The sequence below is a fragment of the Pseudochaenichthys georgianus genome, unplaced genomic scaffold, assembly GCF_902827115.2.
Source record: "Pseudochaenichthys georgianus unplaced genomic scaffold, fPseGeo1.2 scaffold_568_arrow_ctg1, whole genome shotgun sequence".
Classification (NCBI taxonomy): Eukaryota; Metazoa; Chordata; class Actinopteri; order Perciformes; family Channichthyidae; genus Pseudochaenichthys; species Pseudochaenichthys georgianus.
Window position 1 is genome coordinate 102735 of NW_027263129.1, and position 25144 is coordinate 127878.

A 25144-nucleotide genomic window follows, 5' to 3' on the forward strand; every position below is an offset into this window, starting at 1 on the left:
CACGCGGTGTAACTGTGGTCACGTGGTGTAACTGTGGTCACGTGGTGTAACTGTGGTCACGCGGTGTAACTGTGGTCACGTGGTGTAACTGTGGTCACGCGGTGTAACTGTGGTCACGCGGTGTAACCGTGGTCATGCGGTGTAACTGTGGTCACGTGGTGTAACTGTGGTCACGTGGTGTAACTGTGGTCACGCGGTGTAACCGTGGTCACGCGGTGTAACTGTGGTCACGTGGTGTAACTGTGGTCACGTGGTGTAACTGTGGTCACGCGGTGTAACTGTGGTCATGCGGTGTAACTGTGGTCACGCGGTGTAACTGTGGTCATGCTGCCCTCTCAGGTCCATGTTGAAAAAACAGATTTGAATCTCAATGAGACTTTTGGTGGAATAAAGGACATGTATATAAATGTTCCGATGTGTGTGCATGTCTTTGACCTGAAACATGTAATGCCATTAAACTCAAAGAAAGGAAAGCCAAACAGGTCAAAAGGGTTTTGTTTTCATTTTAGCCTCGTCTAAATTGCACGTTGAGTCTCCTCCGTTTCGCTCGTGGAATAAAGATCTAACGGAGGAGGCGGTCGCTTTCCGTCTGAGTCTGGAGGCCGGAGTTATAACTGAGTGTCCGTCTCCGGTTCATTCGTCTCACTTCCAGCCGTCAGCGAGCCGAACCCCGAAGGAACGCTGCCTCCATATCATCCTCCTTTCACCCACAATGCACCATTACCCAGAACCCACCACTGCACGCCCTGTGGCTCCTCCGTTCGACTCGCTGGCTTTCTGTTCTTTGGCTCTCAGATCTCGACTTGTTCTACCGTCCGTCATGTCTCGTGAATACAGGCGAGGAAAAGGGTCCGCTTGGAAAGAGCTTTCAGTAATCAGCAGCGAGCAGCAGGACGAGGAACCTCTTCGTCTTATGTGCAGAAAGCTTACGGGAGAAAACCAGTGTGGTTTGGATCAAGGTCTGAGCAACTACCAAGGACATCATGGTTTATCCGTGTGACAGATGAACAGCTTGACTTCAGGCCTCGCTGCTGAAGGCTCTCAGACAGAAGGGAGTCGTCGTGACCCGTTTCAGGCGACTGTCTTTGATCGTAGTTTATAATCACCATGTTGGCAAGTTTCGCCCGTCTGGCCGACATCTCAATGTTCTGTGATGGATTATGTTACACACACATGCACTTCCTAACATTTGGACTACCTATGTTGCAAATGTATTATCTCTTCAATTTACATCCGGAAGTGTTTCCTTGTACGATGTGAGGGTCTGAGGACAGAGGGTCTGAGGACAGAGGGTCTGAGGACAGAGGGTCTGAGGACAGAGGGTCTAAGGACAGAGGGTCTAAGGACAGAGGGTCTGAGGACAGAGGGTCTGAGGACAGAGGGTCTGAGGACAGAGGGTCTAAGGACAGAGGGTCTGAGGACAGAGGGTCTAAGGACAGAGGGTCTGAGGACAGAGGGTCTGAGGACAGAGGGTCTGAGGACAGAGCTGAGACCGTCCCCCCTTTTGTCTTTTTCCTGCATTAAGTGCTTTTCTGTCGTAACAGGGTTCAGATTATCGTGCTGCGTTGGAGCTGCAGGACTCTGTCCTTCGGCTGGATACATTCTGACCTGAGAGATCTGTCTCTGGGGACAGGAAGCTGACCAGTCCCTGAAGACCTGAGAGATCTGTCTCTGGGGACAGGAAGCTGACCAGTCCCTGAAGACCTGAGAGATCTGTCTCTGGGGACAGGAAGCTGACCAGTCCCTGAAGACCTGAGAGATCTGACTCTGGGGACAGGAAGCTGACCAGTCCCTGAAGACCTGAGAGATCTGTCTCTGGGGACAGGAAGCTGACCAGTCCCTGAAGACCTGAGAGATCTGTCTCTGGGGACAGGAAGCTGACCAGTCCCTGAAGACCTGAGAGATCTGTCTCTGGGGACAGGAAGCTGACCAGTCCCTGAAGACCTGAGAGATCTGTCTCTGGGGACAGGAAGCTGACCAGTCCCTGAAGACCTGAGAGATCTGTCTCTGGGGACAGGAAGCTGACCAGTCCCTGAAGACCTGAGAGATCTGGATGGTTCATAGTTTAGCAGCAGGTCAGAAATGTATTCTGGGCCTAAACCATTCAGTGCTTTATAAACCAGCAGCAGTATTTAGAAATCTATTCTTTGACACACAGGAAGCCAGAGTGAAGACTTCAGAGCAGGAGTGATGTGATCCACTTCCTTAGTGTCAGTGAGGACTCGAGCAGCGGCGTTCTGAATCAGCTGCAGCTTCCTCATAGATGTTTCAGTGAGACCTGTGAAGACACCATTGCAGTAGTCCAGTCTACTGAAGATAAAGGCATGGACACGTGTCTCCAGATCCTGCTGTGACATCAGTCTTTAATCCTAGATATGTTCTTTAGGTGATAGCAGGCTGACTTAGTAACTTAAAGTACGGAAGTTAAGTGGTCGTTATTTCCACCAAACATTATGTCACATCAGAACTCATAACGTTTTATAAAATACAACATTAGACAAAAGAAGCAGAAACACAGCTTCTGCTTCTGCTTTAGCTGATGATGTGTTTCCTGGGAGGACACTGAGAGGGTAATCTAACAGCCAGCGGTTATACGCATGTGACACTTTCCATAGATTGCTCCCAGCCTTCAGAGAGCTGAGCAGCAAGCAGCCGTGGAGTCAGAGCTTCAAACACTTAATTACAAAGTCGGAATAAATTCTCTTCTTATTATTTTATTCTTAAAGGTCCCCTATCTTCCTCCTCTTCATCAGTACATCACAGGTCTCAGGAATATCCAGAGCCTGTCTCTGATTGGCTGAAACACCAAACAGATCATTGCAGCATTACCCATAATCCCCTCTGTTTCAGCCCTGTTTCCAAAGTGCTGATTCTCTGTCTGTGACTTTAGATGGAAACAAGGAGCCCCTCCCCCACGCCCCTCTGAGAGACATTTGGTTACAAAGAACTCAATGGCCGCTTTCACACCAAGTACTTTGCCGCACTCAGTCCCCCAGGGCACTGAGTGTTGATCGCGTTCACGTTCACACCGGAATAAGTCCCTGAGGGAGGATCAGGCAGATGAAGCCGCTGACGTCACTTCTTCTTCTTCTGCTTTGGGTTTACTGGCAGGCCGCAAACAACTTCACGGCGTATACTGCCGCCCGGAGGCCCCGGCCGGAAGTCCCCGGAGTTGGGGACTGGCTTCCGAGTAAATCGCCAGAACGCCGACACCTCCTCATCTCCACCGCTCCCATGTTTTATTTTGTGTTGCCATAAGTTAGTCTCTCTGCGTTTCTGCGCTGAACTAATGCTAATGCTAATGCTAATCATGCTAATGCTAATCATGCTAATGCTAATCATGCTAATGCTAATCATGCTAATGCTAATCATGCTAATGCTAATCATGCTAATGCTAATCATGCTAATGCTAATCATGCTAAAGCGAGGATAATAAAATGGCGGCTTCACAAAACCTTTTGGGAGTTTTACGGGGCGTGGTTTGCAATCCGCCCAGCCAATCAGACACAGGAACCTTTCTCTCCCACGGGAAAGAAAAGGTTCTGATGGACTGATTTTAGTTCCGGCTCTTTTTGGTGTGAACGCGACATCTCAGAACTACATCGGAACTAAAGCGGGGAAAGTACTGCGGTGTGAACGCGCCTATGGAAGTCAGTGAGCGTTTGATGGCACTGATGATTTCTTCCATTAACTGGGGGGTTTCATTGGAAGTGTTTCCTCGTCCGACGTGAGGGTCTGAGGACGGACGGGGTCTTGTTCATATTCTGCACAAACTGTCCACCGAGACAAATGTAGAATGTGCGCTATTTATTGTTTATAAGTAAACATTGATAGATTGACGGATGTCTCTCACTTCTGCAGGACTCCAGAGGAATGCAGATCGTCTTCCCACTGTTGATCTGCAGAGACTAAAGATAGAGCTGAGAAGAAAAGGCTGCCGGCGGCTGTTTCCTCCCTCAGTCACACCGAGACCTGCCACGCTTTAGAGGAAGCTCAGCGACTCACAGCCAGCGCCGCCACGCGCTGCCAGACACGACCCAGAGCAGCGCTTCAGTGCCGCAGTGCACTCGCTGCTGGTTCTCCTTCAGGGCGGCAGAGCCAGTGCATCGGTCAAGGTTCACCAGTTGATCCTAAACACGGCCGGACGACACATTCTAATGTTTAGTATCCGTGCATTGGATCCTCTGAGCTGATACGTGGACACGTACCAGACGTCTCCGAGTATCTGTCAGTACACTACATGTGTCGTAATGCACTGAGTAAAATGTTCATGGACTGGACTTACATATCTCTGTGTGATCTGTTCGACCCCCCACTTTACATTCACAGGTCTATTCACCCATTCTTACAGCGCTCTGCCCTCACTCACACACACACACACACACACACACACACACACACACACACACACACACACACACAAACATACCATGTATACATCACTTCAGGGGACATTACATTGACTTACATGCATTTCCTGGAGACTTATCCTAACCTTAACCATAACCAAGTCTTCACCCCAACATTAATGATTCCCCTTGTGGGGACCTCCATTTTGGAGATGTAGGTCCCCACAAGTATAGTAATGCTAGGCCACATTCTCACACACACACACACACACACACACACACACACACACACACACACACACACACACACACACACACACACACACACACACACACACACTCACTCACACACTCACTCACACACACCGTTTGCAATCAGGACCTCTCCTCTCTCTCTCTCTCTCTCCCTCTCTCTCTCTCCCCCTCCCTCCCTCTCTCTCTTTCTCTCCCCCTCTCCCTCTCTCTCTCTCTCTCTCTCTCCCTCTCTCTTTCTCTCCCCCTCCCCCTCTCCTCTCTCTCTCTCTCTCTCTCTCTCCCCCTCTCTCTCTCTCTCTCTCTCTCTCTCCCTCTCCCTCTCTCTATTCATGACACATCGAAACACCAACTCTGAGGAGGGAGGAACATCGGTTTCAGTTCACTTTTGCACGAGATGCGATGTTGTTTTTATTGCATGTCAGAAATGATCCGATTCAACCTGGAACTAAACACGACCCCTTTATTGACTCTAATTAGATTCAGTTGTCTATACTAGATATAATAGACTGTGGAGCATCGCGATCCACGTCAAATTTAAAGAGCATGAAAGTCTCCAAAAGAACAATCCTTTAATTCATTAAAACATGTTGACATGAAGATTCTTATTAGTTTTATTTTCTGTCTCCTCGCTCTGACAGCCAGAGGTGAGTCTCTGCTGCCGTCAGCTCTCTATGCCACACAGGACGGAAATAGCACTGTGTGTGTGTGTGTGTGTGTGTGTGTGTGTGTGTGTGTGTGTGTGTGTGTGTGTGTGTGTGCGTGTGTCTGTGTGTGTGTGTGTGTGTGTGTGTGTGTGTGTGTGTGTGTGTGTGTGTGTGTGTGTGTGTGTGTGTGTGTGTGTGTGTGTGTGTGTTGTGTGTGTGTGAGTGGGTGCGTGTGTGTGTGTGTGTGTGTGTGTGTGTGTGTGTGTGTGTGTGTGTTGTGTGTGTGTGTGTGTGTGTGTGTGTGTGTGTGTGTGTGTGTGTGTGTGTGTGTGTGTGTGTGTGTGTGTGTGGGCGTATCACAATGTGTTAACCCTAACACACTTACACACATAATTAAAGTATAAGGTACGAATTGAGTGGTACTTGGTACTGAGTTTAGAGATGTTGCATTAAACTAACTAAGCAAAGACTTGAGCAAATACTGTCAGATGTATCTTTTCTAAATGCATGTTTAGTTGGTGTTTCAGTGTCGGACATCAAGAGCATTTAGATCGTATGTGTCCGAGGGTTACCTTGAGGTGAGAGCTAAAAGAAAGAGGCATTGAGAGCTAAGGAGAGGCTGATGGAAAGCTGCTTAAGACAATCCTCCGGCACGTTTCCCACCTAATGAAGACTCAGAGGATAATCACTGATCTGAATCACATCTCCGTCTTTGTTACCGTAGGTTTGTTAGTCAGCGACCAATGGGATTCCTCTGTGTGATTTCGGATTATATCATACAATAATCTCTGTGTCAAACAAACGTTTAAGATACTTACAAGTTTAGTTGGATAATCTCCACGATAATCTCCACATATTAACAGCACTTCACGTCACCCCCGCTAAGCTAAAGGTGGCTAATGTTGGGCTATAAAGGAACTACAGCACGGTCACATGACTTCACGTCACCCCCGCTAAGCTAAAGGTGGCTAATGTTGGGCTATAAAGGAACTACAGCACGGTCACATGACTTCACGACACCACCGCTAAGCTAAAGGAGGCTAATGTTGGGCTATAAAGGAACTACAGCACGGTCACATGACTTCACGTCACCACCGCTAAGCTAAAGGAGGCTAATGTTGGGCTATAAAGGAACTGCAGCACGGTCACATGACTTCACGCCACCCCCGCTAAGCTAAAGGAGGCTAATGTTGGGCTATAAAGGAACTACAGCACGGTCACATGACTTCATGTCACCACGCTAAGCTAAAGGAGGCTAATGTTGGGCTATAAAGGAACTACAGCACGGTCACATGACTTCACGTCACCACCGCTAAGCTAAAGGCGGCTAATGTTGGGCTATAAAGGAACTACAGCACGGTCACATGACTTCACGTCACCACCGCTAAGCTAAAGGTGGCTAATGTTGGGCTATAAAGGAACTACAGCACGGTCACATGACTTCACATCACCACCGCTAAGCTAAAGGAGGCTAATGTTGGGCTATAAAGGAACTAAAGCACGGTCACATGACTTCACGTCACCACCGCTAAGCTAAAGGCGGCTAATGTTGGGCTATAAAGGAACTACAGCACGGTCACATGACTTCACGTCACCACCGCTAAGCTAAAGGTGGCTAATGTTGGGCTATAAAGGAACTACAGCACGGTCACATGACTTCACGTCACCACCGCTAAGCTAAAGGTGGCTAATGTTGGGCTATAAAGGAACTACAGCACGGTCACATGACTTCACGTCACCACGCTAAGCTAAAGGAGGCTAATGTTGGGCTATAAAGGAACTACAGCACGGTCACATGACTTCACGTCACCACCGCTAAGCTAAAGGAGGCTAATGTTGGGCTATAAAGGAACTACAGCACGGTCACATGACTTCACGTCACCACCGCTAAGCTAAAGGAGGCTAATGTTGGGCTATAAAGGAACTACAGCACGGTCACATGACTTCACGTCACCACCGCTAAGCTAAAGGAGGCTAATGTTGGGTTATAAAGGAACTGCAGCACGGTCACATGACTTCACGCCACCCCCGCTAAGCTAAAGGAGGCTAATGTTGGGCTATAAAGGAACTACAGCACGGTCACATGACTTCATGTCACCACGCTAAGCTAAAGGAGGCTAATGTTGGGCTATAAAGGAACTACAGCACGGTCACATGACTTCACGTCACCACCGCTAAGCTAAAGGCGGCTAATGTTGGGCTATAAAGGAACTACAGCACGGTCACATGACTTCACATCACCACCGCTAAGCTAAAGGAGGCTAATGTTGGGCTATAAAGGAACTAAAGCACGGTCACATGACTTCACGTCACCACCGCTAAGCTAAAGGCGGCTAATGTTGGGCTATAAAGGAACTACAGCGCGGTCACATGACTTCACGTCACCACCGCTAAGCTAAAGGTGGCTAATGTTGGGCTATAAAGGAACTACAGCACGGTCACATGACTTCACGTCACCAGCGCTAAGCTAAAGGAGGCTAATGTTGGGCTATAAAGGAACTACAGCACGGTCACATGACACCAAAAACACAGTCAGGAAACCATTGACCTCCAGATGCTAGCCAATAGGACCGTGATTGTTTCACAGTGATGTCACTATGTTCCAGAAGTCAACAAAGAAATCCAATGGAGGCTCTGCTGGGTTCAGGGACCGCCGGCCGCTCTGTACACGTGTAATCTGCCCTGTACATCTGTAGAGCCATTTATCAGTGAAACCTGAGTGTGTGTGTGTTGTGTGTGTGTGTGTGTTGTGTGTTGTGCGTGTGTGTGTGTGTGTCAGCTAACGGACCTGCACCCGGATCGAACAAACCCCACTCCCGTGTAATTACCCAGCAGCCCCTGCAGGTGGGACACTGACAGCAGCTCCTCTCCCCCACTGTAGTAATGAGGCATGACACACACACACACACACACACACACACGCTCACACACGCACACACACACACACACACACACACACACACACACACACACACACACACACACAACCACACAGGGACGTGTGTGTGTGTGTGTGTGTGTGTGTGTGTGTGTGTGTGTGTGTGTGTGTGTGTGGTGTGTGTGTGTGTGTGTGTGTGTGTGTGTGTGTGTGTGTGTGTGTGTGTGTGTGTGTGTGTGTGTGTGTGTGTGTGTGTGTGTGTGTGTGTGTGTGTGCGTGTGTGTGTGTCTCCTCCACCTGGTGGGATCTGAACAGCTTCTTCTGCAGCACTTGATGAATCCGGGGACAACAGAAATAACGTCTCGATGGCTCTTCAACGCTCCTGATCCTGAATCTGCTTCCACAGGAAACTGGAAACTGGAGCAAAGAGTTACGAGCTGCTCTCAGAGTTAAAGTTCTCCTATTGTACTATTGGTAGGCATATATTATAGGTCCCAGATATAAAAAACATGTCTATGAAGTGTTTTGCTCAAGATACCAAACAGATCCTCAAAGCCCCTCTTCACTGAAGAGAGGATTCAGGGTCCGGTTTGGGGGAAAAGAGAGATTCTGATACTTTGTGATTTTCCATCCTGCTCCATTTCAGGTGTTGTGGTGCATTAACAAGACAACACGCTTCTAGCAAGAACCAGATTCATGCTTCTTGTAAACTATAACTATAGAAGTGTGAAAACAAAGTGTAATGGAAATACTGCTTCACCTGATCATCATGCATCTAAAATAAAATGGAATCTAGAAAGTGTTAAAGGGGTTTTAATCAGAGGGGTGCAAATGTGCTGCAGCTTCAGAAAGGAAGCAGATATAAAGGTTCCACACTCAGAAACATCTTCAGCAACATGCAGTGTTTAGAGAACATCCAGCAGCTTGAGGAGATGTAACATGCAGCGTCTACTAAAAGCTGCAGAAACCAAACGCTGCAAATCCAAAGACAAGAATGTGTCATAAGAAGATTAAATAAGATATATTATACATTATTTAAAAGTGTCGATGAAGTTCAGAGGAAGTAAAATGATTTTTTTGACAAAACTAAAGTGGTCCGAGTACAGATCCCTGTGGGACGCCAAATACTATTTAATATTATTTATCGATCTTTCAAAATTGGGGGGAAACTAACAAGTGACGCACACAGCTAGGACACCAGGGGACACTAAAGAGTGACCCACACAGCTGGGAGACCAGGGGACACTAAAGAGTGACGCACACAGCTGGGAGACCAGGGGACACTAAAGAGTGACGCACACAGCTGGGAGACCAGGGGACACTAAAGAGTGACGCACACAGCTGGGAGACCAGGGGACACTAAAGAGTGACGCACACAGCTGGGAGACCAGGGGACACTAAAGAGTGACTGCACACAGCTGGAGACCAGGGGACACTAAAGAGTGACGCACACAGCTGGGAGACCAGGGGACACTAAAGAGTGACGCACACAGCTGGAGACCAGGGGACACTAAAGAGTGACGCACACAGCTGGGAGACCAGGGGACACTAAAGAGTGACGCACACAGCTGGGAGACCAGGGGACACTAAAGAGTGACGCACACAGCTGGGAAACCAGGGGACACTAAAGAGTGACGCACACAGCTGGGACACCAGGGGACACTAAAGAGTGACGCACACAGCTGGGACCAGAGCGCTTGATGACGTTCAGGATTATAAAGCTGAAGAAACATTTGTTAATGTAAAAACAGAACGTGCAGAATTGATTTAAATGCGTTACTGTATCTTTAAAATCACAGATCTTTCCCCTCTGTTGTGTTTCTGAATGAAACACTTGACACTTCATCTGCCGCATCTCACCCCCCGCCCCCCCTCTGCCCTCTTGAGACCCCTTTCAGCTCGGGGGTCAGAGGTCGCCCTGAGAGAGGGCGTGTGTGTGTGTGTGTGTGTGTGTGTGTGTGTGTGTGTGTGTGTGTGTGTGTGTGTGTGTGTGTGTGTGTGTGTGTGTGTGTGTGTGTGTGTGTGTGTGTGTGTGTGTGTGTGTGTGTGTGTGTGTGTGTGAGAACAAAGAGCGGGTCATGTGACTCGGAGATGAAGCCTCTTCTTTTCTTTTGTGTGAACCACATGGACATGAGCATCTGCACCAGGACAATACTGTGTGTGTGTGTGTGTGTGTGTGTGTGTGTGTGTGTGTGTGTGTGTGTGTGTGTGTGTGTGTGTGTGTGTGTGTGTGTGTGTGTGTGTGTGTGTGTGTGTGTGTGTGTGTGTGTGTGTGTGTGTGTGTGTGTGTGTGCGTGCGTGTGTGTGTGTGTAAATAGCCTCTATTCTTTGAGTCTCTCTGGGTGTTTTCAGAGGCTCCGCCCCCCTCATTACCATCAGTCGCTCTGCAGAGACTTTTGTTTCCTGCTCTGTGCCAGGAAGTGTCACTCACAGCTGACTCTGGGTCAGATTTAGCAGTGCAACAATGAGTGCATCAAAAACATGTTTTATATACAACTGCAATGCTCTTCTTTCTTTGCATTTCAAAGCGAGTCCGTCTGAACCCTCCTTTTGTCCTTGGCTCAAATTGTACCCGTTCCTGGGTAATTTCTTCTGCCGGGATAAAGGGTTTATTTGATGTTAATGACAGAAAAAAGATGCTTGTGTTGTGCGCAGTCTGTGTTAAATGTTTCTCCAGTTTCAGTTTTATTCACGTTCATGTTTTTTTGTTTAGTTCCAGGGTTTTATGTTGATAGCCTGTCCCAGTTATTGTAATAGTCATAGTCCACGTTCATAGTTATAGAAAGGTAAGATCAGCTCGTAGATATTAAGTATGTTTCTAGTTATCGATATAGGTAAGCTTCAGTGGAGATATTCATTGTATGTCTGGATCTGCTGATCCTGTGTTTTTGGAATCGCAGCATTATTGTATCTCATATCAGAAACTCAAGTAAAGACTCTTTTGTGCTTCAATCCTGTGTCTGCATCCGTGCCGTTGGGTCCACACGTTGTGCGTCCCTGACTGTTTGCTTGTAGCTACGTTTTCCACACAAAAGGTATGATGGTCACTCTCATTGGGTTTGGATGTTATTCCAATGTATCGCATCTGTGTTCTTCTGGGGTTGATTCACTCAACATGTTGAACTCAGAAATCAGGTTTGATTGTGTGTTAATGAAGTCTATTGACCATCATTTCAAAAAGGAAAACAGAAACTACTATACTATAAGCTCTATAAAGAGTCAAACCATGAGGAAACGTTGCACTGTTGACAGAAAGACAGGTTAAAGATAACAACGCCACAGTCTACGAATCATTAGTGCAGAAGCTGACGAGACAAGTGTACATCCTCAAAAGCCAATTTAAAGGTTTCTGCTCGAGGTTTAATGAACGCTTTGGGAGGAGATCAGACCAGCCGACACAAAGACAAGCCTCCTTTGGGCCTCTTCGGGCACCTGCACCGCAATGCGTCGGATAAAGGAGTTAAATTCATTCCTATGAAGGTTGCTCATGTAGTGAATGCAGACACAAATACCTGGCTCTCGGCCAATCTGGAGCAAACACATCCTTATACATCTTTTATTGTTTATGTTGACACCAGCAGACACCAACGCAAATTCCTCGTATGTGTAAACGTACCTGGCTATAAACCTGATTCTGATTCTGAGGACTTTAGGAAGGTTTGAATCCGTACTATCACAAATGGTTTCAAATAAATAACTTGTACTTGGGAAACATGTCCCATCTGTCCGCAGAATATCAGCTGAAATGCATCAGTCAAATATATCCGAAGCTGCATCTGGGAACCTTGTTCTGTGAGCTGTTTAACCTGTTAAGCCCTGAGCCTGTTTCTCAGGTCTCAGGCTCGAAAAGGACATTCCCGGAACAAAAGACCATATCCTCACTTCTAATCAGTCAGAATCAATATAGATGGTTTTATTTTAAAGTAAATTCAGATTGAACATAGTAAAAAACTGTAAATGATTGTGTCCGTCCAAAAATAAAATAAAATAATAATAATAAATGATATGTATATAGCGCCTTTCAAGGGACCCAAGGTCGCTGTACATGGTGGACAAACAAAACAAACAGACAACCAACGGACAAACCAAATAAATAAATAAAGAAAACATGACTTATAGTGAAAACCACCCTTGAATGATGGGATAGGAGACTAAAAGCTTTAGGAATCGAAACTATAACATATAATAAGTACCCTGTATCAAGATTGATGCAAAACAAGTGAAGTCTGACCTTTTTAAGAGGTTTAGAAAATAAAACCCACCTCTGGGGTCATTTGGGTGCATTTTCCATATCTCTGGCCCCCCTCGTTCGATTTTGATGATTGACACCTCTTTCTAACCGTTAGAGCCGATAGAATCGAGAGGGAGGTTCCTAAAATCTATCTAAACATTACCCATTGGTGAATGAGTGATGCGCAGCCAGAATGCCCCGGAACCGGAAGCTGCGATACACTCTGGTAGCTATCATTAGCAGCTAATATGAAATCTCCGTTTTTTACATAAACATTGATTTATGGATTATCAATAATTTTTTCAAAGTGACAGACACATTGGATTAACTATTGGATTAACCTTCAGCAGCGTTTTTCTCGTTTTAATGCCATTGAACACGACTTTTGATCAGAACAGCTAAGGTAAGACGATCTCCCGTGTTTGCTCCATGAAGCTACGTGTTGTGATGTCTGTGTTTGCTCCCCTGTCGCAAGTTCTGATGGCTCCGTGATGATACTGGTACCTATATAATCTGTGGAATCTCAGTTTTAATGATATCTTGTATGTGCAGTTACGATAAGTAATAAGGGTATTTTTACCTTGAGTTCTGTGCTAAGTGCGTTAGCATTTTTTCGCTCAGGGCTCATTTAGACGCTTCTTGTGAGACTTGTGCTTTGTTTGAGTAACAATTGTTCATATCATATCTAAATATTAAGCCCTGAGACACAGTTTCGTGAACAAACTACCCGCCGGACCAGGATTAGGGTCCTCTCGGGCTTAACGGGTTAAAGTGGATTTCAGAGGATAATCCTGTTTGGTAAAACTTAGGTCTTAGGTTTATGGGTTTAACCATTTTCTCTATTGGTTCCAACAAAAATAATATATTCAGTAAAGACAGCGAATATAACAGACCTTTAGACAATACGTGTGTGTCCTCACAACAACAGATACTGTAGTCATCGTTTGCAGGACGCTTGTCTTTAAAATAGGTTTTCTTAACAAGTTTTTCACTGATCTGAGTCTGAAAACAGCAACTTGAGGAAACATGCGCAGCGTTTACTAAAAGCTGCAAATACAAACGCAGCAAGAAGCTCAAAACACAACGGAGACCAGGGGACACTAAAGAGTGACTGTAAGTGTTTGTCAGTATATCTGAAATGACTAGGTTAGCTACGTTAGCTAGCTAGCTTACACCAGATCTGCAGTAACATCAGAAGGAGTCATGTGACCACATTGTTAAAATAAGACCATCAAACATTGTAGGTGAGTTTCCAACAACAGAGACAGTTGTCTCTTGTGACATGTTTCTTCAAGTTGGTGAATGTTCTCTAAATGCTACATGTGTTTTCATGAAAGATAGATAAATGATATTAAATGATATGTGGCATCCCACAGGGATCTGTACTCGGACCACTTTAGTTTAAACCAAACGCTGCAAATACAAAACGCTGCAAGAAGCTCAACGAAGACCAGGGGACAGTAAAAAGAAGGAGCTGATCATTATCCTTTAACACAAAGTTAGATACCCATACCCATATCTCCCAACTGGGTAAGTGTTAAGACCATTAAATTAGTCAAATAAAAACATAAAAAGCCTTCAGTATTGAACTCAGCCAGTAGGCGATACGTTCCTCCGACCCTCCACTCACTTCTCATCTGTGAGAAGGATCTGTCTGCTCCTGGCCCTGAGTCACAATACAGACTGTTTGTATCGAAACAGGAGAGTAATCCCCGACCTTCTGTCCGTCTGAGACACTGAGCGTCCCGTCCAAACACACAGAGCCAGAACACACACTGATGCTAAACTCTGATACATCACACACTGATGCTAAACTCTGATACATCACACACTGATGCTAAACTCTGATACATCACACACTGATGCTAAACTCTGATACATCACACACTGATGCTAAACTCTGATACATCACACACTGATGCTAAACCCGTATATACAGAGATGGGAAGTAGTGGATTACAGATTCTTCGTTACTGTACTTAAGTACATGTTTCTGGTATCAGTATTTTACTCCACTGCTTATTTTTCTGACCACTTTTTACTTTGACTTCTTACATGTTGAACACAAATACCTGTACTTTCTACTTCTCACATGTTGAACACAAATACCTGTACTTTCTACTTCTCACATGTTGAACTCAAATACCTGTACTTTCTACTTCTTACATGTTGAACACAAATACCTGTACTTTCTACTTCTTACATGTTGAACCCAAATACCTGTACTTTCTACTTCTTACATGTTGAACACAAATACCTGTACTTTCTACTTCTCACATGTTGAACCCAAATACCTGTACTTTCTACTTCTTACATGTTGAACACAAATACCTGTACTTTCTACTTCTCACATGTTGAACCCAAATACCTGTACTTTCTACTTCTTACATGTTGAACACAAATACCTGTACTTTCTACTTCTCACATGTTGAACTCAAATACCTGTACTTTCTACTTCTCTCATGTTGAACTCAAATACCTGTACTTTCTACTTCTTACATGTTGAACTCAAATACCTGTACTTTCTACTTCTTACATGTTGAACACAAATACCTGTACTTTCTACTTCTTACATGTTGAACACAAATACCTGTACTTTCTACTTCTCACATGTTGAACTCAAATACCTGTACTTTCTACTTCTCTCATGTTGAACTCAAATACCTGTACTTTCTACTTCTCACATGTTGAACTCAAATACCTGTACGTTCTACTTCTTACATGTTGAACACTAATACCTGTACTTTCTACTTCTCTCATGTTGAACTCAAATACCTGTACTTTCTACTTCTTACATGTTGAACTCAAATACCTGTACTTTCTACTTCTTACATGTTGAACTCAAATACCTGTACTTTCTACTTCTCACATGTTGAACACAAATACCTGTACTTTCTACTTCTTACATGTTGAACTCAAATACCTGTACTTTCTACTTCTTACATGTTGAACCCAAATACCTGTACTTTCTACTTCTTACATGTTGAACCCAAATACCTGTACTTTCTACTTCTTACATGTTGAACACAAATACCTGTACTTTCTACTTCTTACATGTTGAACTCAAATACATGTACTTTCTACTTCTCACATGTTGAACCCAAATACCTGTACTTTCTACTTCTCACATGTTGAACTCAAATACCTGTACTTTCTACTTCTCTCATGTTGAACTCAAATACCTGTACTTTCTACTTCTCTCATGTTGAACTCAAATACCTGTACTTTCTACTTATTACATGTTGAACACAAATACCTGTACTTTCTACTTGTTACATGTTGAACTCAAATACCTGTACTTTCTACTTCTCTCATTTCCCAAACAGCTGGTTCCTTTAGTCTGAATGTGTGTTGGGGCGTGGTCATTATTCTGTAGAGTCACTGCGTGCCTATTGGTTGGAACACGATCCGTGTATCCATCACTTCCTGGTCTTCTCTAAAGAAGAGGGACCAATGGAAACGTTGTCATGTTGCCGTTGGTCACCATGGAAACATTCATTAGCTAACAATGACATTATTGTTCTATTGATATAAAGGGAGGTCAGGTACTCTTTAAAGCAGCTGCTAGCTATTTAAACACGTATATCTGTCCTTCTACTTGAGTAAAGGATGTGTACTACACACACTGATTCTAAACCCTGATAGATATGCAGTAGTGTCGTCGGAGATGTGACACACGGCTCAGCTGCTGCCACTTTATTCTGCATTTTTGGCGAGGTGACGCGTCCGGGGGGGGGGGGGGGGTAAATGGGTTGAACACTAATGTTTCCACAGAGCATTTGGTTACTGTTTCCTGTGGCTCTTCCGCTCAGAGAAACAACCCCCGCTCTACCAGTAGATATATGTAGATATATTTAAGACAGCCTAAAGACACCCACCGTCTCTCAGCTCTCGCCTCTCACACACTGTTGTTTTGTCGGAAACATTGGATCCTAAAATGTCTTCTTCTGGTGTGAATTTTCCTAAATTCAAAATGTTTTCAGTTGCAGAATAAGTAAGTAGGAAGCTCGAAAGTGTGGGTGCCAGAGATTACCCTTGTACTGCAGAATCCATGTCAAACATCATTTATCTGTCGTCGTGTCAATCATGTATATTTTATTCTAGGGTAAGCTTTCAAAAGGATTCTGCTGCGTGAAATGGAGAATGCTGCATCGCCACACGGCATCAGCACATCGTGAGTCTGTGATCAGTCTGTGATCAGTCTGTGATCAGTCTGTGATCAGTCTGTGATCAGTCTGTGATCAGTCTGTGATCAGTCTGTGATCAGCAGCCTGAAGGAACCACTCGAACATGTTGGTGTTTGAGTGCAGGCACTTGGAAAGCGTCAGCGAGTCAAAGTGCCATCAGAGTGCCGACACACACACACACACACACACACACACACACACACACACACACACCTACACACACACACACACCTACACACACACACACACACACACACACACACACACACACACACACACACCTACACACACACACACACCTACACACACACATACACACACACACACACACACACACACACACACACACACTAGCACACATACACACACACACACACACACACACACACACACACACACACACACACACACACACACACACACACACACACACAGATATCTAGGTTAACTTTGTCAGCTCTGGTCTCTAACCTAACCTCCTCTCTGCTGCGAGGCAGAGCTTCTCCTTCCGGCACGGCGCGAGACGTCAGGTCCAAAAGCCTCAGAACCCCCAGATGATTGAAGGTACCACAGAGCGCCGTATGGTGACCCGACGCTGGTTCTGACACAAAGCACGTGCACAGATATCAGACGACCGCGCGGATCGACCTTCTGAGGCCGTGGCCGTGCATTGAGAACACAAGCAGGACGCTTAGCGTACAGGAACACGGAGCGCCAGACGATCTGCACTTTGTGTGTCGCCGTGAGACCAGTCACCAGAGGAACGTGTGGGCTGTGTGCCACGGTCTGAGAGCTCGTGCCGCTCACTGTGAAGCACCGCATGGTGTGTTTACCTCTCCTGAGAGGCTTTAAAGAGTGACTCGCTCGTGTTGTGCTCGGATGTCTGCACGCGGACCGCTCCGTCGTGGTGACGCTAACTCAGTCGCACAGAGGCTCGTCTTTACGTGCTTCTTATGGATGCACTCGTGTTCTGGTTCCTGAGTTCATGCACATGTTATATAAAAAATGCACAATTTAAATTATTTCTTTCTTTCGAACAGATTAAAAAATAACAAATGTGAAAAACAGAATACCGTATTGTTATCATACGGTATTTATCCACGTTCATGGTAATATTTATATATTCAACAAAAGAAAGTCTTCATATTAATAATGATATAAATCACAGTTCCCCCCCCCCTACTGATCAATGACTGTCCTTAAATCATTATGAAGTTATTCCTACTGACATTTACATTTATACAATCACTTCTCATCTCAATCCCCTCTCTTCATTCTCATAGTTTCCAAAGAAGTGTTTCTGAGCTTCCTTTAAATTAAGTGCTTTGTTTTCACTCCAAAGCATTTCATCAAATCCAAACTCAAACTCAAACTGGTCTGTCCCTGCTCTGATGGCGTTGGTATCACAGACTCAGATGTTTAACGGGTATGACTCCGGACTCCACCCAAACCCAGCATTGATCCCAGCGGGGGGGGGGGGGGGGGGGGTCTCAGTGGAACCAGTACATTGATCCCAGCAGGGGGGGGGGGGGGGGGTCTCAGTGGAACCAGTACATTGATCCAGCAGATTAGACGGGAGAGAAAGAAAACATTGATCCGCAGCCCAGCCCCCCGTCTCCTCCCCGCCATGTGCTGCCGGTGAAACATGGGAACACCTGCACTGACACCACCCTCCATCCACACACACACACACACACACACACACACACACACACACACACACACACACACACACACACACACACACACACACACACACACACACACACACACACACACACACGTCTGACACGGTGATGAATGAGTGTGTATCAGAGGAGTCCCAGCAGAGAGAGACTGCAGTAAATACGCTTCCTCTGCAAAGATGGCTCCATGCATGCTGTGTGCACGTGTGACCAGAAAGTGAGCAACACAAAGCACACACGCACGCACACACGCACACACACACACACACACACACACACACACACCCTCTGTGAGCAAGTCCTCCTGCAGGCGAGGACACACACACACACACACACACACACCCACACACACACACCCATGAGCAGGTGTGTGGTACTCCTCCACACCTCAGAATGCAGTAACTCGTGCTTTAATTTGACAGAATGGGTTTAGAAAATATACACTTTGCTCCAAAGTGATAAAACTGGAGTAAAAGTATAAAGTTGCATAAAATGGAAACCCCAAAGTGAAGCCCAAGTACCGTGAGCAGACACGTGAACACCACTCACACGTCCCATGCCACTCTGTTATTACACATGATGACAGCCCGCGAGGTGCCCGAGCAGCCGGTCCTATCGGTGGCTCTGGGCTGCAGGTGTCCCACCAACACCCTGTTATCACCCAGAGGAACACACGGACACACACACACACACACACTGAAGAGGAACACACGCACACACTGAAGTGGAACACACGGACACACACACTGAAGTGGAACACACGGACACGCACACACTGAAGTCACCTCACGGGCACTTGCGCTCTCCTACCTGTTTGCCAGACGTACGTTGGTTTAGCTCCCGCTGCAGTCTGAGAATCCGCCCCCCAGATGGAGAGGCAGATCAGGGCTATCCTCCACAGGAAGGCCCCCCTCCGGACCCCCAGCAGCCCCATGGTCCCCGAAAGCACACCACTGTAGATCCCAATGAGGAGGAGAAACAACCCCCGAGGAACAGGGATCCGTGTGTGTGTGTGTGTGTGTGTGTGTGTGTGTGTGTGTGTGTGTGTGTGTGTGTGTGTGTGTGTGTGTGTGTGTGTGTGTGTGTGTGTGTGTGTGTGTGTGTGTGTGTGTGTGTGTGTGTGTGTGTGTGTGTGTGTGTGTGTGTGTTCAGCCCAGGCTTTGTCCACACCATGCAGAGGAGGAGGAGGAGGAGGAGAAGAAGAAGAAGAAGAAGAAGAAGAAGAAGAAGAAGAAGAAGAAGAAGAAGAAGAAGAAGAAGAAGAAGAAGAAGAAGAAGAAGAAGTAATCCCAGGTCCGGCTCTCCTCCTCCGGGTCTCTTTCTCCGGATCCTGATGGGAGAGAGAGATGCGTCCGGAGTACAAAAAAAACTGGAACAATGGATCCTGAACGGTGCTGCTGCTGCTGTGTGAGAGAGTGTGTGTGAGAGTGTGTGTGTGAGTGTGTGAGCCGGTGATGCAGCACCTCCTCCCTCCTCTCTCTCCCTCTCCCTCTCTCTCTCTCTCTCTCTCTCTCCCCATCTCTCTCTCTCTCTCACACACACACACACACACACACACACACACACACACACACACGCCCTCTCCCCTCCCTCTCTCTGTCTTATCAGAATACTGTGTTTATTACAGTGAGTATCTCAGGATCAAATACAATTAAAATATAAAAATAAAAAATGTATATGGAATTAATGTAAACATGTGAAATATAAAACATTAATCGATTAGAATTAAAATACGTGCTTCCCAAAAGAAGTTAAATGAATGATCTGCAGTAAACAGATCAAATCCTGTATTTATTTAAACATAATTAGTATTGCTAAAAATATGCAATTTATATAAATATAAGAAGTTAAAGTGTGCAATACAAAGATTAAATATAATACATTCAAAATAGTTATATATCTATTTATAACTCATTTATATCAAATCTAACCAGTAACTTAAGACTGAACACATTAGAGGTGGGGTCGGTCGTTCTGGAGAAACCAGCTCGAGCCCCTCCTCCAACGCGCACGAGCGCGCACGTGACCAATGAGGGCAGAGATCAGTGTGTGCCCAGATGGAAGGCTGACAGGCAGGTAGGCCGTCCAGTTACTTTAGCCGGCTCAGATGATTGGTCGAGCTTTTCACAGCGCCACGGCTTCAAAGCACTTCAGATATTCATTGCTCTCGGATGTTCAGAGCTAAGGGAATATAACACACGTGTACCTCAAGCCGCTTTCTCAGACTTACCCCACCTCTAACTTGGACTCTTAGTTTCACCCCGGACACACTTGGGGGATGTTCTTTGTTTTTTTTACTCTGGATGATGCAAATAAAGAAGTGTGTGTAGCTGTGTACAGCTGTGTGTAGCTGTGTGCAGCTGTGTGTAGCTGTGTGTAGCTGTGTACAGCTGTGTGTAGCTGTGTGTAGCTGTGTGTAGCTGTGTGTAGCTGTGTGTAGCTGTGTACAGCTGTGTGTAGCTGTGTGTAGCTGTGTACAGCTGTGTGTAGCTGTGTATAGCTGTGTACAGCTGTGTGTAGCTGTGTATAGCTGTGTACAGCTGTTTGTAGCTGTGTGTAGCTGTGTGTAGCTGTGTGTAGCTGTGTACAGCTGTGTACAGCTGTGTGTAGCTGTGTACAGATGTGTACAGATGTGTAGCTGTGTACAGGTGTGTAGCTGTGTGTAGCTGTGTGTAGCTGTGTAGAGCTGTGTGTAGCTGTGTACAGCTGTGTGTAGCTGTGTACAGGTGTGTGTAGCTGTGTACAGCTGTGTACAGCTGTGTGTAGCTGTGTACAGCTGTGTGTAGCTGTGTGTAGCTGTGTGTAGCTGTGTACAGGTGTGTGTAGCTGTGTACAGCTGTGTGTAGCTGTGTACAGCTGTGTACAGGTGTGTGTAGCTGTGTACAGCTGTGTGTAGCTGTGTACAGCTGTGTGTAGCTGTGTACAGCTGTGTGTAGCTGTGCAGCTGTGTGCAGGTGTGTGTAGCTGTGTGTAGCTGTGTACAGCTGTGTGTAGCTGTGTGTAGCTGTGTACAGCTGTGTGTAGCTGTGTACAGGTGTGTGTAGCTGTGTGTAGCTGTGTACAGCTGTGTGTAGCTGTGTACAGCTGTGTACAGGTGTGTGTAGCTGTGTACAGCTGTGTGTAGCTGTGTGTAGCTGTGTACAGCTGTGTGTAGCTGTGTGTAGCTGTGTACAGGTGTGTGTAGCTGTGTGTAGCTGTGTGTAGCTGTGTACAGCTGTGTACAGGTGTGTGTAGCTGTGTACAGCTGTGTATAGCTGTGTGTAGCTGTGTGTAGCTGTGTGTAGCTGTGTACAGCTGTGTGTAGCTGTGTACAGCTGTGTGTAGCTGTGTGTAGCTGTGTGTAGCTGTGTACAGGTGTGTGGATATGTGTGTAGCTGTGTGGATATGTGTGTAGCTGTGTGTAGGGTCTGGAGAGGAGACGGGCACACTGAGATCCCCCCGGCCCCTCCGGTCATTTCACAGTCATTAGCTTAATAAAGGAACATTTCTCCTGCTGCTCCTTGTGGACCCACAACTAATTATCCATGCTGGGTTTCCTCGGTCACAAACCGCCAGCTGCTGTGCGGGACCCCCGTGCCAGAATCTAGAAAACAAACTGAGAACGGCCCAAAAAAAAGGTTATAAAGTCACAAAAATCCTCCATCAAATCCAAGCCTCAACCCATTAGTTCTGTTTCCTCCAAACATCTGGAACCAGCTCCCAGAAACCTGCAGGTCCGCTGCAACTCTGACTTCAAATCCAGCAAGAAGACTTATCTCTTTGTCGCTGCTTTTAATTGAACTATTCATATCTTAAACTGCACTGTAACTTTTATCCATGTATTTTTCCTTAATGTTTATTTTATTAGCTTTTCTTTTTCAATGCTTAATGTCTTTCATTTTTTTTGTAAAGCACTTTGAATTGCCTTGCGTTGAAAAGTGCTATATAAATAAACTTGCCTTGCCTTGCCTTTCCTCATTCTGAAGTTCCTGTGACCATGAGGTTTGCTTTCCAATGGAACTACAGACGTAACGAGTGGGAACACACCTCAATTAAAAGGATAGTAGATCAAATGCACCTAAATCTGGTGCAATGTTCGCTCTGTTAGCTGTTAGCTCTGTTAGCTGTTAGCTCTGTTGGCTGTTAGCTCTGTTGGCTGTTAGCTCTGTTGGCTGTTAGCTCTGTTGGCTGTTAGCTCCGTTAGCTGTTCGCTCCGTTAGCTATTCGCTCCGTTAGCTGTTAGCTCCGTTAGCTCTGTTAGCTCCGTTCGCTCCGTTGGCTGTTAGCTCCGTTAGCTGTTCGCTCCGTTAGCTGTTAGCTCCGTTAGCTGTTCGCTCCGTTAGCTGTTAGCTCCGTTAGCTGTTAGCTCCGTTAGCTGTTAGCTCTGTTAGCTGTTAGCTCTGTTAGCTCTGTTAGCTGTTAGCTCTGTTAGCTGTTCGCTTCTTTAACTGTTGGCTGTCAGCTGTTCGCTCTGTTAGCCCTGTTTACTGTTAGCGCCATTAGCAGTTAGCTACGTTAGATATATAATGATGAAAAATATATAATGTATTTTATAAACATTATAAGTAAGAATGTGCCATAAGAAAAATTAGTGAAATGCTTAGCCGTCGGTAAGGGTCATCTTTAGGGTTTGACCCCCTGGGGGAGGGTCCTGGTCACATGGTCTAAATAGAGTGAGGAAGGACATGGAGAAAGTCAGTCCAGTGAGAGGGAGGAAGGACATGGAGAAAGTCAGTTCAGTGAGAGGGAGGAAGGACATGGAGAAAGTCAGTTCAGTGAGAGGGAGGGAGAAGGAGGCTTATCAGCTGTAAGGGGTTTACATGTAACCCTGATTAGTGGGGATGAGTCTCTGCATCATTTAAGATAACTCACAGATACTGGTTAAATATATTATGAGAAGATGCACAGCTCTGCATGATACTGACAGCAAAGCAGAGTAATGTGTTACAACTACTACAAGTCATGTATTAAAAGGATAGTATATCAATGCTCCTAAATTAGCCATGTCGGGAAGCAGGATTAGCATAATTATAATGAATGGTATGGAAAGTTTATTAGAGGTGTAAGATTGTGGGTGCAGTTCAAACCAGAATTATAAAATTATATAAACCAACAGTAGATGAAACAAAGAAATAAAAGTAATTGTATTTGAATGCCTTGACTGATTGCATAACGAGAAGTATTACAACTGTTAACACAGACATGTAAACACTGCAGACGAGACACCCCAGGTGAATAGGGTAATTTTTTTTAACTTAAAGATATCAGCTAGAAATTTCTCAAGTTAATTACTTACAATAAGGCAATTGTTTTTTGTATTACAAGTTTTCTGAAATAGCATGTTTAAATATGCAAATTACCCATTATCTCATTAAATATGCGCATATTTTAATACATTTCAGGAATCGAAATCTGAACTTTGGATAAAGCCAGTTTCAAAATTCTTGTTTCATTTTGTAGTCATATTAGTATCTAAGGCTTTTACAGAAGGGATTTTGGATATCTCTTTTTATCACTCCATAAATCAGAACATACTGTCAACAGCCCTAAAATATCCATTTTCGCCAGGTTTTTAGGTATAAATGTTGTATAATTCAGGCTATGAATGATATATGAACAAACCCTTCTGTAAAAGCCTTAATAATATTGATAGGAATATAACTGGAAGGTTTGGTGTCTCTACGTGCTACTGATGTTGACATTTATCACTCAGAGTAGGAGAAGAAACTCATTTTGAGAAAACGACCTTTAAAGGTTGCGGTGAGGCGCTAGCTGAACCCTCCTGTTCTTTGGATGACAGCTTGCGCATCGACGCACTCCGTGAAGGTATTTCATGTTCGGGGTCATTTGTTTTTTGTCTAACCTTGCTTCGTGCAAGTGACAATTGTTGTTGTCTTCTCTGTGAACGTTTTTTTCGCCGTTCTTTTGCCATTTTGAGATTTCAATTTCTAGCGGAAAGCTAACCAGGAAGTGTTTTAGCACACCACGTGACGCATCTGAACGAATCACGTTGTCAGAAATTGACACCAGCCAATGAGATTTTGTTTCTTGGTTTAAGACCCCTTTGTGCTTTCACGATTGGTTGCTGATACAAAGGAAATGACCATATTTGGATCCGATGAGATTGTGCAGGAGAGACGGAGCTTTCCAGCGATGCCTCTGTTGCCATGGTGCCCACAGCGGTCGCGGTACTTTATGCTACGTTAGAATGCTAACTTTTGGTGAATTTAGGAGAAATATACAGACGCAAACAGACAAACTAAAGTCAAATAAACACTTAAATGTGTATTTTGTACGTTTTCCTTCCAAAAGCCTGAAAGAAAACATGTTATAGAATCAAAATAGCACAACATCTCTGTAGCTCTTTTCACGACACAGACACAGGTCGGTTCTTTAAAACGAGCGTTTATTTCTTGGGAGTTTTCATCCTGTAGCCTTCCCTCTTCCGTTACGCCGTGAGAACTACAACACCGAAATGACACGTATACATAGCCAAACATATTAGCATATTGTGCGACACATATGAATGAAAATGAAAACATAAAACAAATACCTCGTTGGCCGCTTGTCGTGAAAGGAGATGAATTTAGTTCCTTTTCTGCATAACTTTGTCACAGACTTCAGCAGAGCTTCAAAAAAGACGTCAACCCACGTTGAGTTGTACAGTGTAACAGCAAAACACGCAGTCCCAGCACATGAACAAACATTAGTTCCTAGGCACAAGAAACACACACGCATATCGGTTTAAGATGTAAAACAAACTGTATTAAATCATGCCATATTTAACGATTATAAAATAACATGAAATAAAGTATTTATTTATCTAATTGAACTATGACATTAATTATGTTATTCCTTTTAATTAAGGCAACTTCGTTACGTCATTTACAATCTCAAAATTGACCAGTACTTGAAAAACGATGTTTTTGCCTGCAG

The 25144-nt window shown here is 45.1% G+C and overlaps 1 protein-coding gene across 1 annotated transcript in view; it reads right to left on the bottom strand.

The window, feature by feature from the left end:
* Positions 1-19163, bottom strand: part of LOC117443256 (thrombospondin type-1 domain-containing protein 7A-like) — a gene marked incomplete at its 3' end in the record, with an annotated part of 121893 nt that extends 102730 nt beyond the window's left edge. The window contains exon 1 of the mRNA XM_034079221.2: positions 19040-19163. Within this exon, the coding sequence (XP_033935112.1) occupies positions 19040-19163 (124 nt within the window). The remainder of the gene's footprint in view (positions 1-19039) is intronic.
* Positions 19164-25144: the final 5981 nt, after the last annotated feature.